The sequence below is a fragment of the Micromys minutus genome (genome assembly GCF_963924665.1).
Source record: "Micromys minutus genome assembly, chromosome: 11".
Lineage (NCBI taxonomy): Eukaryota > Metazoa > Chordata > Mammalia > Rodentia > Muridae > Micromys > Micromys minutus.
Genome location: NC_137980.1, coordinates 55,520,256 through 55,537,687, shown reverse-complemented (window position 1 = coordinate 55,537,687; position 17,432 = coordinate 55,520,256). Strand labels below are relative to the sequence as shown.

Genomic DNA, 17,432 nt, shown 5'->3' with positions numbered 1-17,432 from the left:
TGGGTGGGTGGGTGTGGGAGCAACCTATTAGAGGGGAAGGTGAGGAGGGTGTATGGGGGATTAGTGGGGGAGGGCGACTAGAAATGGGAAAACGTCTTAAATGTAAATAAATAATATAATTAATGAAAAAGAGAAAAGACCATTGAGCAGACTTCATGCTTCTACAAGGGCCGCATGGTCAAGGATAAATTTCATGTATTTAGATGTCACTAAATTCCACTGTCCATGTCTTTCTGCTCCACAATGCTGAGGGAGCTGCTGAGCTCCCCAAAGAGTGACTGACACCTGGTATGAATTCAGAGAGCCACAGCAAAAAGCCCAGCCTAAGCCCAGGCAGCTGTGTGCTGCCACCCTGGTCAAGAGGAGTCTCTTTAGCACAGAGAATATTCAAACCACCATGTGTTTGCCCACATAGCATCCCACTCTCAAAATTACCCGGCCCAGTGTTAGACTTCAAACCTGTCCTACTAAGAGTACAGGTAAAACCCAAAGATCCTGACTGACATCTGGTGACTGAAGCCACTGTTTGTCCCTGAAAAACGATGTCAACAATGATTGTCTTATCCCAGGACCAGCAGTCAGGATCATACATCTTTGCAGGTTGCAAAGAAAGTTATCAAGCAAGCAGCCCTCAGGTACTCTAGGCATCCTGGCCGTTAATACCCATCAAAACTCCTGAACATCAGTTCTTAACTTACCTATCTCCAGAAGTACAAGAAATCAATTTCAGTTGTTTATAAATTTCCCAGTCTAAGGCAATTTGTTATAGATCAGGATGAGACTTTCACATTTGAAGAGTCGCTATCTCCCATGCCAACAGCTTTTCCAGTCTGTAGGAGTCTAGCTGACATTACTCTTTCTTGATCATCTTGAAGATGTCTGCCTTCTGTCTCCTTGGCTTCTAGGTCCCTGAAGGAAAATCGAAGATTCTTTCAGGGAAGCTATGACCAAGTTCCCTTCCTCTCAGTCACACACACTTTAGTAACTTGTTCTAGGGTGTTTGAAGAAAGATATTTTGTGACAGTAGGACTGTGACAGTGAGGGGGCACACTTTAGACACAAAGTATATAGAGAGGAATGACTACTTTGAACATAGATATGATGTTTGTAACAGTCAGTGGTTAGCACAGTATTTTCAGTCCTAGTCACAAAGGATTCACAAGGACATTGGAGCATTATTTGTTCTTACTGGTAAATATGAGTCTATCCCCAGTTAAAGCTTTGGGGGCCTTTATTAAAATTACCCCGATTACTGTTTAAGTGGAGATAGTCCTTGCTGTGGTTTGCATTTAAAAATTCCCCTATAGACACATGGACTTGTATATGGGTCTGAAAACGTGGTCTCTAGCTGGTGATGCTGTCATGGGAAGCTGGAGACTAGGTTTTGGAGGTGGGCTGTAGCTCTAGGAAGCAGTTTTATGACCTGGCATTAGACATGGGGTGACCAGAAGTACAATGTGTATAGCCACATGCTAACACTGTTCATCGTGGGTTCCCTGTTTCCTCAAAGTGTGAGCCAAAATGAACCATTATGCTGCTTCTGATTGGGCACTTGGTAGCAGTAACTGCAGAGTAGCTAATACAGTCCTTTGGGGCAGGCGTGTGCCCATCCCTCATTGGTCCCTGTCTTACTCTGACATCACAAAGAAGGACTGTGATAAACAATAGACACCCGCCTATATAATGTACTGTCCAGGGCTGGTTACTGTCCTTCTGGTTCGGAGAGAGGTTTGGTGGTTACTGGTGAGACTTGGACTCTGGTGAAAATTTTGGACTCGGATTCTGGTGAAGGTTTGGACTTGGATTCTGGTAACATTTTGGACTCGGATTCTGGTAACATTTTGGACTTGGATTCTGGTAACGTTTTGGACTCGGACTCTGGTAACATTTTGGACTTGGATTCTGGTAACGTTTTGGACTCGGATTCTGGTGAAGGTTTGGACTCGGATTCTGGTAACATTTTGGACTTGGATTCTGGTAACGTTTTGGACTCGGATTCTGGTGAAGGTTTGGACTTGGATTCTGGTAACGTTTTGGACTCTGGTGAACCACTTGGACTTTGACACGGTGAGTAACTTTAATCAGTTACTGCTTGAGGTTTGCAGGTTTTAGTTTTATATTTTACATGCCTTAGTTTGTCTTTGACTTTACCTTTTCATTTTTACATAGTTTAATTTCTTCATAAACTATCTTCAAATTGTCCTTTTCTACCTACTCATTTTCATTGCCTTTCACTTACTTTGAACAGGTTTCGTTAATAAACATTAAGCATACAATGTAAGACATTTCTATATATGCACATAATGTACTTTGAAAATAATCACCTACTTGGTAAACCTGTATTCCCCCACCCCTTCTTTCTCCTTCACATTCCTAATCAATTCCTTTTACTACAGGCCCCTTCCCCTACCTTTGCTTCAGCACTTGAGAGTCAGTCAACATCTTTCTGGGACTTGTCAAAGACAACAGGGTGATTTCCAGCCCCATGTTCTTCTTTTTAAGTTACAATGTTACTCTTCAGCTGAGCCTGTGACTGTTGTCCCTCTGTCCCTCTGCATTGCTGTCAACCAGTTGGGTGTTGCAGCCTGGGTGTGACTGACTGGATGAACCCATCTTGGTGGGGAAGTTTGGTCCCTTTAAGTGCTGTTGAATTCCAGGTTAAGTATTAAGCACCGTGACTAAGAAGTGTGTCCGTGTTCACAGGTGTTGATAATGCTCTTCTTTTGTTACTGTACCCACATGGCTTCAGTATCTTCGTAGTACAGGCTCAAAGGATGAATCTGGGCTTTTCTTCCTCCTCTTTCTGTTTTAACAGAATAGTTTGAAAAGCAATGGTGGGACTTTTCTCTAAAGATTTGATAGAAATCTCCAATGAGTGTCTGCTCTGGTCGTTTTGATTGTTATTGCTGATAAGATTCTTTTAAATTTCTACTTCAGTTTTGTTGCTTTTTGGTATGGAATCAGCTCTTTGAGAATTTTATGTGCTATTTTTGGTCATATTTATCTTTTCTTCTAACTCCTCCAGGATCCTCCACATGGTTTTCCCTACCACTTGGGATTTCGTCTTTTGTTTTGTTTTGTTTCTGGCCATCAAGTCCCATTTCTTTTGTCCCCATATTCTTAGATATGTGGCCTTCCATGGAAGAGTGTTCTGCCGACCTTATCAAGGGCCACACTCTTCAAATCGGTAGCTCCCTGCCAGCTATCAGTTTTGAAGAGCTCCTTTGCTAGGTTTGTGATTTCTTGTGCACCTCCCCACTTCATGCTGAGATTTTGACTGACTTGAGCCTGAGCAGGTCATAATTCTGTGAGTTCATATGTGCAAGTGCCTTTCTGTGTCCAGAAAGCACTGTTTCTCCTTGTCATCGATGGCCTCTGGCTCTTCAAATCTTTCACTTTAGATGTTTTCTCTCCTTCTTAGTTAGTGGTTTAATGTGTGTGCAGAGGTTTATCAGATTCTTCTAAATTTTTCCATTTCCCTGGAACATTTTTAAAACTTCTTATGCTTTATATTTTAATATAAAATAGTCATACCTCACTTCTATGCTAGCTCAACACTGCTACTGATGAGCCCTAGACGACAGAAAAAAGAAACTTCTCTCTCCCAGTTTGAATGAACAGAAAACATAATTTCAATCACTATTGGGTAGTTGCTTTCATGTCAGGAAATATGTTCCAGCATCCGTGTTGCAGAAAGCAGGCAAGGAAAGCTCCTTACATTTTGCTCTCTTTTGATTAATTTCTTGCACAACTTGCTGCTGTGCACGCAAAAATTCTGCATTATTTTTTTTCCAATTCTGCTACCCACTACTGAAGAGAAACGTCAAGCTGAGGAGCAGGGCCCGGCTGTGCCATGGGCAGTGGGTGGCCTAGGGAACTGGGGTATATGGGGAAGCAGCATCCGGGGCTGCACAGCTGGCATTGGATTGGCTGACCTAGCCGTGGCTGCCACTTCCCAGGGAGGAACCCCTAAGACTTGAGTCGCTGGTGCCTCCACAGCCTTGGGCAGGGACAAACCCAGCACGGACCAACACCTTCTCATCCTGACCAGTTATATTTATTCTTAAAATAAACCTGTCTATGCTACTGGAGTGGTTTGAATAAGCTTGGTCCAGGGAGTGGCACTATCAACAGGTGTCACCTTGTTGGACGAACTGTGACACTGATGGAATACATTTGTAGGTCCAACTCCTAGCTCCCTAGAAGAGCTGGTCTTTTCTTAGAAGCATTCTGATCAAGATATAGGACTCTCAGCTCTTACTGCTTTATGTATACCTAAATGCTGCTCTGTTCTTATATTGGTGATAGTGGACTGAACTCCTGAACCCATAAGCCAGTCCCAAATAAATGTTGTCCTTCATAAGATTTGCATTGGTCATGGCACCTATACACAACTATTAATTCCAAACAAAGAGAGTTACATTGGTGTTTGTATTATTTTATTCACCCGTTCATCAATTCATATTCTGAACTTGATTCTAATTCTTTTGGATTTAGTTTGTTCTTATAATTCTATGAGCTTGACATGCATCATAGACTATTTGGACCACATGTATGTGTGTTTGTTCGTTTGTTTTTATAGTGCAGGAATTTAAGACTATAAATGTTTCCCATAGACCCACTTTTAATTCACTTTTATCTTGCATCACTAGCTGGTATAGACAGTGACCAATCCTATCAACAAGATGAAGAGATGGCACCTGTGTCAGACTGTAAGGGACAACCCCTTTGAGGAAGACGCCTTTACAGATCATTACCAAGTATTAACAACCCTTGGCCTAGGCTCAGTTGGTGAAGTAAAATTGGCTAGGCATCGCCTCACCCAGACAAAGGTAGCTGTAAAGATTCTGCCTGAAAGCAGCAACGCCCCCATGGTCCGATCTGAAATCGAAATCATGAAATCCCTCGATCATCCCCATATTATTAAACTTTTACACATAATCGACACCACCGACAACATTTTCATCGTTCTGGAGCACGCTGTGGGAGGAGAGCTGCGCAGCCGAATTGTGGAGAGTGGCTACCTCCCAGAGGAGGAGTGCCACAGGCTCTTTAAACAGATAGCATGGGCTCTCCAGTATATTCACCAGAAAGGGATTGTCCACAGGGATTTAAAGCCAGAAAACATTTTAGTGGACAGCAAAGGAAACATCAAACTTAGCGATTTTGGATTGAGCACCAGGATCATTGAGGGCCAGAAGTTAGCAACATTCTGTGGGACCCTCCCTTACTGTGCCCCAGAACTGTTTGAGGATAAAGGGTACGATGGGCGAGCAGTCGATGTCTGGAGCTTGGGGGTTGTGCTGTACTTTATGGCGACAGGGTTCCTCCCTTTCCAAGGATATACCTATGAAGCAATAAAGCAGAGGATCTTGGAGGGAAAGTATTCTATGAACTTCAGGCTGTCACCAGAGCTTTGGGATGTGATAGCCAAATTGTTAACTGTCAACCCTGGAGAAAGGCCAAGAATCCATGAAATTTTTAGATGTCAGTGGCTAAAGCATGAGGATGAAGCTTCTCCCAGTCCTTTGGGAGAGAACACGGACATCCAACCCGATCCTACAATAATGCTCATCATGGGTGTCATGGGGTACAAGCAAGGAGAGATAAGGGAAAGTTTGCGGGAGAAAAAGTTTGACAAGGTTATGGCTACGTACTTAATGCTCAAGCAACGGACATCCCAGGAAGACAAGTCCATCAAAAAACCTCATCCCCGGCAGTGTGATCAAATGTTGAGAAACACAAAGAAACAAACAGCTATGAGGAGGGGATCTAGTGTGCCTACCCTTCCCACCTTCAGTTTGCCCAGTGAATCAGAAAGTCTTGACAAGGGAAAAAGAATGATACTGAGGCACTCTATGCCACCCACCTTGAACTACTTCAAGAAGACAACTCTTGGTCACAGGATCTTCCCACGGCTTGTCCACAAGTCTCACTTCCCGAGCATCACCTGGTGGGAGATAGAGATTAGTGACACCTCGGATGAAAGCTCTTCCACAGAGTCATCAGGGTCATCATTGACCATCTTCTATTCCAGACAGACATCGATGGGCTTGTCCAGAGTTGGCTCTTCCAACTCAAAGAGCAAGGAGTCCCCAGAGTGTGTTTTAGGTCATCCTGTCTTAGTGGAGAAAGCCCAATGTAAGGACACTAACATGCCGAGTGGAAAGAACAACACAACTGTTCCACCAACCTCACCTCAGCCGCACTTCAGGAGACAGCTCCACAATGTGACTCCAGCTAAGTCACTGGATAACAGGAAGTCACTATTGAGATCACCTCGAAAATCTATCAAGGAGGCCAGAGGTGGAGATCCTGCTATAGAGGAAAAAGAGCCCAGACTGTCTTCCCCAAATACCACTCAGGAGCCCTTCTGTGGCAGGCGTCAGACTGCACCCAGGCCCCCCCTTAGATGGCGGGTCTGGAAGACTCTGAAAAATGGCTTTCTAACAGGCCTGGGAAGTGTATGCTGCTGCCTGCCAGTGCAAAGGCGAGTCCATCTAGCCAACAACAGAATCCTGCCTGTCAGTTAAAAGGGGCCGTGGAGGCAGCCATGGTGACAGGTAGGTGGAGAGGTTTTACTGCACTTCTACTCCCAGGCTTTTATTTTTAAACAATGTCAGATTTTTAAGGAAAATGTCCCATGCTGCAGGATCCAGTTATTCGTGGGATCGAGGGGTCCTACCCTGGGTAGGAATGGGCGAGAAAGAAGAGCGAGACCAAGCAGAACCTTGTCAAGGTCTCTTTAAATTGTCACAGGTTTTTTCTTTTATACAAGGGGATGGAATGTGGGGTGAGCAGACATGCGGAGGTGTCTTGTCAGTTGTTAGCCGGAAGATTTAAGGATTAACTGCCTTCTCGAGACACCTGGGCACCATCGATTGCAGAGAGCTCCGAATTCACAGTCATTTTTGCAGTTGTAACTTATCTTGTGTAAGCACCAAGGGCTTGGGACTGAGGAACTCCTGAGCATAGTTAATTCTTGTGTAGAAACCAGGGCCCTGGGGAAAGTCCATACTCTCACATAGGGGGAATGAGGTGAGGAGGTCATTGTGTGGGGCTCGGGCTCCCGACATCTTGCTGTCATGCAGGGAGAATGGGGGGAGGACATCATTGTGTGGCATAGTTGGACCTCGGCTCCCAACAGGAAACATTTATTTACTGTGTAATCGTGGAGGTTAACTAGCTGACCTCAGTTCTGTCTTTACACTGGATCTGTCCTTGGCCACAGATTACTGTCTCCAGCTGTGGCAGCAAGTCACTGATCTGTTTGCTGGACTAAATGATATTATTCTTTCTCTTTCCTACAATTATTTTTTTTGTTGATGTTTTGGGAAGATCATTAATTTATTTTCTTTTTAAAAAGGATATTCTCTGTATTTACATTTCAGAAGTTACACCCTTTTCCCGGATTCATCCACCCACCCCTCCCATTACCTCCATGAAGGTGCCACCTGTCCTAACACCCTCTCCCCATCAATATCTTGGCATTCTCCTACACTGGGAAAACAAGTCTTCATTGGACCCAAGGCCTCTTCTCCCACTGATGCCAGAGAATGATATTCTCTGCTGCACATGCACCTGGAGCCATGTGCACTCATTGGTTGGTGTTCTAGTCCCTGGGAGCTCTGGTGGGTTTGGTTTGTGAATAATTTGGTTCTTCCCATGGGGTTGCAGACCCTTTCAGCTCCTTCAGTCCTTTCTTTAGCTCCTTCATTGGGGTCTCAATGTTCAGTCCAATGGTTCGCTGCAAGCATCCTCCTCTGTATCTATGGTTCTGGGTATGAGAAATGTATATCAGATTCCTGCCAGCAAGCACTGCTGGGCATCAGCCATAGTGCTTGGGTTTATTGGGTGCATATGGGATGGGTCCCCATGTGAGGCAGTCTCTGGATGATCTTTTCTCCAATCCCTGCTCCTCTAGTTGTCCCAGTATTTCCTCCCATGAGTGTTTTGTTTTCCCTAAGAGCAAACTCCTTCTCTTTCTGCAGATGAAAACTGTGTGTCTGGGTGGTGTGACACCTTCTCAGATCCCCTGAGGTCTGCAGACTGACATGTCTTCTGTGAGGAAGGTCTCAGCTCACTATTGTCCTGACTCTTCTGGCTCTGTCATTCCATGATGGCTGGTGGTGCCACAATTGCGCCAGCAAAGTGAAGTCCTTCAGGGAACTTAGAAATCCTGTGAAGAAGGTACCACAGCATGCAGGTTGTCAGCAGTATAACATGGGCCTCAGAAGACTTTCCATGCCTGGTCAGAACACCAGCCACCCATCGTAACTGAGCAAGGTCAACAGGTGTGCTCTGTGATGTCTGGAGAACCATGAGCAACAAAAACAAACAAAATTGAAAAAAAAACCCTCTATTTATCCCATGTAGAACACTTGTTTAGTGCTGTATTATCCATAGTGCCTGAGAGAATAGGAGCCCGTAATGTAGGAGGACCAATGTCTCAAACAAGAGAACTTTGCTCAGAGCGTGAGGCAATTTATATCTGATGGTTTAGAAGGATCACCTATGTGTATAGTCAAAAGGACAAGATGCATGTAGCAAAAACATGCTTTTGAGTAGAAGCATATGAAAACAGCCAGCTGTAATGAATAATCGAATGCAGACTCACACTTATTCACTACAGTTGGAAGGCCTGACCTATTTCATATGTAAGTGAAGCCACAAGACTTTTACTTAGGAAAGATGGGAAACCATGGAGAGGTTGTGAGCACTGGACTCTTAGGTTCAAAGAACAAAAGAAACAAGTAGACAGGGTACTTTGTTTTTCAAGCCATAGACAACTCTCAGGAGATGCTCCAAGGATGAAAGGAATGAGGCCAGGAGCATTCAAGCCATAGGGAAGAACGATGCCAGGTGCCCAAGGATGCCCAGGGCATAGACTTGCCCATGACATAAATATGCACAAATATTATTTGTCTTTTGATAAAAACATTGCTGAAATAATAAATAAAATGGATAAGCACTTTGTCAAGAATGCAGGACTGTTTTTTGAAGCAGTGGCATTGTTTTGGATACAAATTTCAAAAATCCTTATTTTCATCATCCATGTTTGTTGCTGGTACAAAATATAGTTGTGACACAGTTCTATAATGTCTGGGTAATCCAGTGACACCATCATCTCTGTTTAAGAGATATAATTCCAACTTGTGTGTGTGTGTGTGTGTGTGTGTGTGTGTGTGTAACAAGGGAGGAGCCCTTGTCCTGGAACCTGATCTTCCTGCCCCTGTTAAACTGTAAGGTAGGCCACTTCACCTTACCAACGTACTTTGTGCAATGGTCTTCAAGATCATGTTGAGAACTCTGAGGATCTTCTCGTCACAGGGATGAGCTTCCTTATCACCTCTTCCCATCTCTTGACAGAAACTCTCTGAATGAAAACCAGGTAGGGAGGATGGTCAATAAACATTCCCAGTGAGGTTTAGAGCGATATTTACAGGTATAAATTCATGGATTTAAACCTCAGGATATCTCAACATGATAAAACACTTAATGGCCATACAAAAGCAGTCGCAAACCAAGGTAAAAAGTAGTAGAGTAAAAATCAACAAAGTTTAAACTAGTGAAATGAAAAAAAAAAAAAAAACTGTAAGGAACAGTGACACAGTCCTTTATTTGAAAGGATGAAAAATGACATTCTGTAGCTGGAAAGATTGCTCAACAGTTTAGAACACAACTGCTCTTGTAAAGGACCAGGGTTACATTCCCAGCCTTATTAGGGCCACTCACAACCATATATATATATATATATATATATATATATATATATATATATATATATATATATATATATTATACCAGTTCTAGAGGATCTGATGCCCTTGTTTTGCCTGTGGACACTGAACATATATTTTATCCATGAAGGAATATATTCTGGATATATATATGTGTGTGTGTGTGTGTAATATATGTTCTTTATTATATGTACATATTTTTGTTTATTACCATTTGACTGTTTCGGGTCTGCCAGCCACCCATTAACATCAAAGAGACAATTATTTTCTATATGTCAGGGCTTACTTTAGGCTTCTTTCCAGGTAGCTCATATGATTATATAACTTTTAATTTCAATCTAAGTGCTGCTCATGGCCTGTTACCTCTCTTTCAGGTTTAGCTCCTTTGATACTGACGCTAACAAGACGGGGATGGCAGGTTATAAGTTATAGGAAACAAACCAGGTCTGAATACATCACTTCAAAAGTCAAAATTTCATGATATCCTTATGGTGTTATTAAATTTTCTTGAACCTTTTATCATAGTGACTGATTCTTTATATGCAGAAAGAGTCATTTTTGCATATAGAGACTGCAGAATTTGTACATGATAAATCAGAATTAACTTTGTTATTCATACAATTGCAATAGGCTATCAGAAGCAATAATTATCCACTATATAGTACTCACATTTGGTCTCATATGGGTGAGGTTTAAAGAAAAAAGTTTCTATCACTTGGCATCAAGACAAAGAAATAAAAAATACCCCATGTTTTTATTATTTTTGATATATAATATCAAAATCTGTTATCGGCTGGTCCTAAACCTAGCAGTACCAAAAGAAATGACATCTGGCAGATGGATGTTTTCAGTTTTTCAGCATTTGGAAAACAGAAATATAAACACTCTATCATTGAAACGAACTCAGGGTTTCAATGGGCAATTGCTTCAGTGCATTCCACATCTGCCATGTGCCTTTCTCTGCCGGTTCAAATCTCAGGAACTGCAGGAGATTATTGAAGGCTTCAGCCAGCTTCAGCACCCTAGAGGCCCTGGATAAGAATGTGGTTCTGAAGCCAGATGAGCAGAAGGAGAAATGGGATCAACATCTCATGAAGAAACCCCAAGAGTCAGAAAACTACCCACCTGTGGAGACGAGTGAGAACAGGCAGCCCCTGAAGGTGGGCAGTCCAAGGCAGGATGCTGAGCCCACTTGTGATGAAGAGACGTGGAAGATCCTGCGGAAGCTCTCCATACATGTGTGCTCCATAGAAGGCTGGCTGCTCCCAGCCAGCAGCTGGCACCAGACGTGCCAGGCCCAGCCGCAGCAGCAGCAACAGCCTTGCCAGTCTGTTCAACCCAGAGGCCCCTACCAGCCCCAGGACAGCCCTGCCAGCCCCAACAGCCATCACTGGGTCCGGGAGCTTGGCCCTATCAAATTCTACTAAGCTTCAGACAACCCTTCCAAGACTGACACCAACTTCTGGGCCCTGCTCAGCACCATCTTTCCCAGCTTCAGTTTCCAGCCCCAGATCAGCTCAGCCAGAAGCAGTGCTCACGCTGGTCAGCCTCCCATGCCACTCTTGGTGCTTCCAATCTCCAGGCAGTGCCTGAAGTGCCAGAATCCATGGCATTGTTAATGCCCACTTTGGTCCCTGTTGACCCCCTGTCACCTCTGCTGGTCTCTACTGACCTTATGGCACCATTGCCAACCTTTGGGTTGATGAGCTATACTGTGTCTCTGTGAACAGCCCTGTAGGGCTGCCATGGGATAGGAGGACAAGCCCCCACAGTCTGCTACCCCAATGCCAGCAATGCCTGTCCCCTCAGACTCTCACCACACAGTTGTCCCACCAGCTGCCTTTCAGGCTAGTGCTGCTGCCTCCTGCAGGAACTCTTGGCCCAAGTCAGCAGAATGATCCCAATAGACCCCTTCTGAGCCAGACTAGCTGCTCTCAACAGTCATTAGTGAGCCCCACATGGCCCCAGTAATTATTTGAAGTCCCAGAACAAACTAGTCCTCCCAAGACTTTCCTGCTGAGCCCTAGACAGTCACAATAAGAGAAGTGTTCACATCTTTGCCTATGGCAATCCCACATAAGATTGGCCAGAAGTCTCTTCTGGGCCCAGAGTCACCTAAAAAAACCCAGCCATTACTTCCTCTTCCTGATCACCCTTCACTTCTGGAGAAAGCAGGCCTGGCTCTGCAGCCTCTTCTGAGGCCCCTTTGTCAGCCTAGGTGGCAGAACATGCTGGGACTGGTGCCAGCTTGTCATTCCCAGCCTTCAATATTGGGATATCCCTTCAGGCCCCTGAGGTCACAGTGGATGCTCCAACTCTGCCACAGGTGTGGCCTTTCAAGCCCCATCTGTGAGTCCTGGAGCCTGAGGCTTGTAGGTAACTTCCTGGGTGAATTAGTTATGCTACAGTTGGACTGCACTAGTGAAAACCAGCTCTCTTTAAGCCTCAGATGGTTTCCCAGACTGCCCCGAGGATGGTTCCAGACTACTTTGTCTGGTTGGTCTCATTGCATCAGGAGAGATGAACTCCATGTTGTCCCACTGTCCCCTCCAAAGGTGTCAGTCCTTGTGGTGTTACTGTGCTCCTCACATGCGCTGCTCTGTGATGGACAACTCCTGAGGTTACACAGCCTCTCTAAGAATTTGGAGCCGTTGGGATCCCTTAGCATCTTTTGGTGCCTCTAATTGCCAATGCTGTCTTTGCATCTCTTAGTCTCTTATGCATGTGTGCAGGGGTTAGTTGTGTGTTTGTGCGTGCCTGTATGTGATAAAGTGCAAACCTAGGCCTCAGTCTCCTGTTTCCCCCTCACTCCCTTTTCCCACCAACGAATTCTGCCCTGAGCACACAGGCTTGGGTGACTCAGGGACATGCTGTGAATTTGGTTGGCCAGGTTTCCGGTCACAGTTTTCTTGGCTGTGGAGTGATGCTAGCGTCTACTTGAAGATCCTTCAGCTACATGAGAGTTGTAAAGGGGTAGTAACTCCATGGCTGCTTCACACCCTCTCGGAGATCTTCCTCCACCCCAGAGGCATGGTAGGCCAACTGGAAACCCCTATTCCTGTTTATTCCTGTTACATTAGTGTCCGGCCCTGATTTTGACACCTGTTACCACAGAGATGTCTTTGGTCTTGTCCATACCCCATACGACCTGTGATCAGGGGTTGTTGACCCCTCCACAGTCCATCTCAGAACAGCCCCACACAGGAGTCCAGAGCGGCTTATCTGAGCCCTGAATGGGAAGTGACTTGAGAAGAGACACGAGTAGACCTGGTGCGCTGGTTACCTGGGGTTCTTTGGGCTGAGTGGGCCAGGGCCCCCAGTCTTACCTGGTACCTGTTTACCCTGATGGGCCCATTTCTCCTGTTCAGCCTCTGAACTGAGAATTTGGGACTTATTTTTCTGATTATAAAAATAAAAAGTGTCATGTCATTTTTATAACAAAGAAAGAAAGAAAAGAAAGGGGAAATGGAGCAGAAACTTCTAGATTCTTTGGAAAGTTAGTTAGGTCAAATGATGTCTTGCTTGGGCACGTAGGTGAAAGGACGTCTTCCTAAAGCCAAACACATAAAAAACAGTTTTCCTGAAGCAGACCCAGGTGAGTGGATGTTTGATATAACAATCAGGTGAAAGGACTTTGGATGAACTCCGCTCAGTGGGGATATCCTCCCCTGGGAGCTGCAATGCCTCTGCTCAAGAGCCTTCCTCTCAGAGTGGTATGGTTCCTGAGCTCCCATACCTCATGACGTCCTTCCCTTGGGACAGTCTCTCTTCAGAACTGTGTGGTTCCTGGGATCCGTCTCAGGTTGCAATTCCATTGGAGAAGAAACCTTTACAATCCTACTGTGCAGTTGGAACTCCCGGGTATTAGGCCTTCCCTGATAGAAAGAGTGCTAGTTGACGCCTTCAAAAAGTAGGCTTGACAGGGTGAGAGACCAAGTCTATGGAATGTGGCAGGACCTAGAGGGAAGTGTGGTCAACCCTTGGGTACTGAACATACACTAAGATGAGTGTGCAGATGTCCACAATAGTACTGAACCTTACCTAGGCACATCCTTAGTTGAGGACAGTGGGGTACAGCTCCTGTCCTGAATGCGGCATGCTGTGTTCTAAGGATGCAATGGGAGGTAGGGCATAGGCCTCCCTTGGATACTGGACCTACAGTGATGTTAAACTACATACAGTTGGAGCAGCACATGAGTTTGGAAGACATGACTGCATGAATAGGACCCTTGATACTGGGACTGGAGTGAATGCAGTGTGCAGGTGGGCATTGTGAGATAATGACCTCTGAGTGACACATGGCTGTTGCCCCCTTCAACTCTCGAACTTGCAGGAGAGTTCTGAAAAGCCAGGCCCTTTAGTTGTGTTTACTAGGTTTTCGTGACTGCTGCTGGCCGAAGTGTTGCCATTTTGTCAGATGCTGCCATTTTGATATCTTACAGCTGTGGTAGGCTGGGCAGAAAAGAGCAGCCAGCTGCTGCTTGGATGGATTTTGTGGCAATGCGTAGGGAAGACACTAACACCCAGGAGATTAAAGTGCACAGGAAGATCAGTAACAGGAAGGCTATGGGGATGCTGTCCTCAGGGCTCAGGGCACTGTCCTTGAGCCGATCTTATTTCAGGTTCAATAACCAGGGCTCCAATGTCTCCTTTTCAGCTTTCAGATCAGGGTGTAAAGCTCTCAGGTACATCTCCAGGTCCTATTATACATCCAGTATAATAGTTGTCTTGACCATGACATTTCTTTACAGCAAATGAATAGTGACTATATACTAATGATCCAAATTTGAAAACATTAGGAAGGTAGAGGAGCTACCTGTGTTTCCTGGCCTGTCACAATGCACAGTGGTGGTAAGAATGATGATGTCATATGCAATCCTAAAGCAGAGTGGGGGGGGGAGCAAGATAGTTTACTGCTTGAAAAAGATTTTTCAAAGGCATCTTTTACAATTATGAATATATCGTATTCTCCAAGTGGTGCGGTCAATACTATTTTCCTTAGGTACACGTGTTTCCTTTCAGAGTTTGAAATAAGAGCTGGGCATGGTGGCACATGCCTGTGATCCCAGCCCTCGGAGGCTGAAATAGGAGGACTCCCAACTGGAAGCCATCCCTGTCTATATAGCAGAGCCTGTGACTAAATGATGTTTAACTTCATTAAACATTACGCAGTGTACACAACTGTGATTCTTAAGATGTTCTTTTGGTAGAACTCATGAAAGTTTCTAAGGGGTATTATAATCATGTTTGTCTTAGTTGTGGTTTTTGCTGCCATTATGAAACAACATACCTAAAAACAAACAAACAAAATGGAAAGGAAAGGCTTTTTTTGGCTTACTTTTTCCCATGTTAGGCAATCACTGGAGAAATTCAGGACAGGAATTCAAGCAGGGCAGGAACCTGGGGCAAAAACTGCTGCAGAGGCCATGGAAGAGTATTGCTTGCTGACTGGCCTCCCCTGCTCGGCCTCTATTCTAATAGAAAACAGGACCAACAGCCCAGGGTTGGTCCTTCCAAATCAACCTTTAATAATTAAGAAACTTCCCTTCAGGCTTGCCTAGAGGCTGGCCTAGTTTGTTGTGAAGCTGACAGAAAGCTAAGCAGAACTCTATTTAATACATTTTTATTGTGCTCACAAATTTTAATTTTTCAACAAATACAATTGTATGAGTTTTGCAAAACAATGTCTTGAAACGGATAAACATGCGAAATGGGTAAATCAGGCTAACACACAATGTCTGTGTTATTAGTTGTAGTCAATGTGGTACAAGAGATGTCCCAACACACAATGTCTGTGTTATTAGTTGTAGTCAATGTGGTACAAGAGATGTCCCAACACACAATGTCTGTGTTATTAGTTGTAGTCAATGTGGTACAAGAGATGTCCCAACACACAATGTCTGTGTTATTATTTGTAGTCAATGTGGTACAAGAGATGTCCCAACACACAATGTCTGTGTTATTAGTTGTAGTCAATGTGGTACAAGAGATGTCCCAACACACAATGTCTGTGTTATTAGTTGTAGTCAATGTGGTACAAGAGATGTCCCAACACACAATGTCTGTGTTATTAGTTGTAGTCAATGTGGTACAAGAGATGTCCCAACACACAATGTCTGTGTTATTAGTTGTAGTCAATGTGGTACAAGAGATGTCCCAACACACAATGTCTGTGTTATTAGTTGTAGTCAATGTGGTACAAGAGATGTCCCAACACACAATGTCTGTGTTATTAGTTGTAGTCAATGTGGTACAAGAGATGTCCCAACACACAATGTCTGTGTTATTAGTTGTAGTCAATGTGGTACAAGAGATGTCCCAAACTGGTCCTGTGCGTCTGTATTCTTTATCTTCCCCATTACAGTTTCTTCCTGTGCTGGGCTTGGATCAGTTACCATAATGCCTATTAGATTTATACAAGTTGTCACAAAAGATAAGACCATATGTGTGTGTGTGTGTGTGTGTGTGTGTGTGTGTGTGTACATGGGGTGTAAGGGTGGAGTTCATAATCTACTGGCTTCTGCTTCTTAAATACTGGGAATACAGGGATTTGTCACCTGGCTCAGTTCTGATCTGTATTTTTCCTTCCTTCCTTCTCTCTTTCCTTCTCTTCATTCTTGCTTCTTTCCTTCTCCTTCCTTCCTTCTCTCCTTTCTTCCTTCCTTCTTTTCTTCTTTCCTTTTCCTTCCTTCCTTTCTTCCTTCCTTCTTTCCTTCCTTCCTTCCTTATCTCCTTCCTTCTCTCCATCCTTCCTTCTTTCCTTCTCCTTTCTTCCTTCTCTCCATCCTTTTTTCTTTCCTTCCTTCCTTCCTTCCTTCCTTCCTTCCTTCCTTCCTTCCTTCCTTCCTTCCTTTCTGTTATGTATAGTTTTAAAGTCTACCACCTTTAACTCCAGGAAATGTCTGCACTATCAGTCCTCTCCCTGCTTCCCTTGAATTCTTGGACAGAAGACACACACACACACACACACACACACACACACACAGTTTACTCCTTTTCTACTTATCTTAGGACACAAAAGCTGGGTGCTGATATCTTCTACATAAAAAGGTATGCCCTTGAAATACTTTTCTCTGCTCCCACACCTGCTCTAAACTTCAGTGGCTATTCCCACCTGGGCCCTGCCAAACATCCTGACCTCCTGCTTATAGTAGTGGACATGGGCCCAGCTCCTACAGAGACCTCACATGGCTGCTTACTTCTTCTCCCTCAAAAGCATGGAAGAAACTCCCCTCTCCTTCCCTTTGTCTGACTTTTCCTCCAGGGACACAGAATCCAGCTTGTATCTCCTGTCCAGCAATTGGCCCATGGCTTTATCTAATAATAGATCAAGAACCATTTGAGGAACAGGAGCTTAACATCAGAACCCACCCCTCCCTACTTCTCCCCCCTCCACTCCACCTTGCTGCCTGCCTGCTTTTCTTCCTTAGCAGGATATTACTATGTAAAATTCAAGCTGTTCCCAAATCCTATGGGACAGAATTTATATTTTGTGAATTGAAAGCCCCGACAAAGCCCAACAGTACTTGGCATTGTGAGCTTTCAATGGCTAAGGCATGACTGGTTCTGTAAGAGGGGAAAGAGCCAGCCACACAGACTCCACTGTAATAGTCATCATAGTTGCCATGGGATATAAGCAAGTAGAGATGAAGGAAAGTTTATGGGAGGAAAAATTTTGACCATGTGATGGCA

General features: G+C 44.3%; 1 protein-coding gene across 1 annotated transcript; it reads left to right on the top strand.

Moving 5' to 3' along the window:
• Positions 1–4,685: 4,685 nt before the first annotated feature.
• LOC308427463 (sperm motility kinase X-like) lies at positions 4,686–6,533 on the top strand (the record flags this gene model as incomplete). The annotated part of the gene is made up of 1 exon (XM_080925582.1): positions 4,686–6,533. One exon carries the CDS (start codon positions 4,686–4,688, stop codon positions 6,531–6,533), a length of 1,848 nt encoding a protein of 615 aa, XP_080781708.1.
• Positions 6,534–17,432: the final 10,899 nt, after the last annotated feature.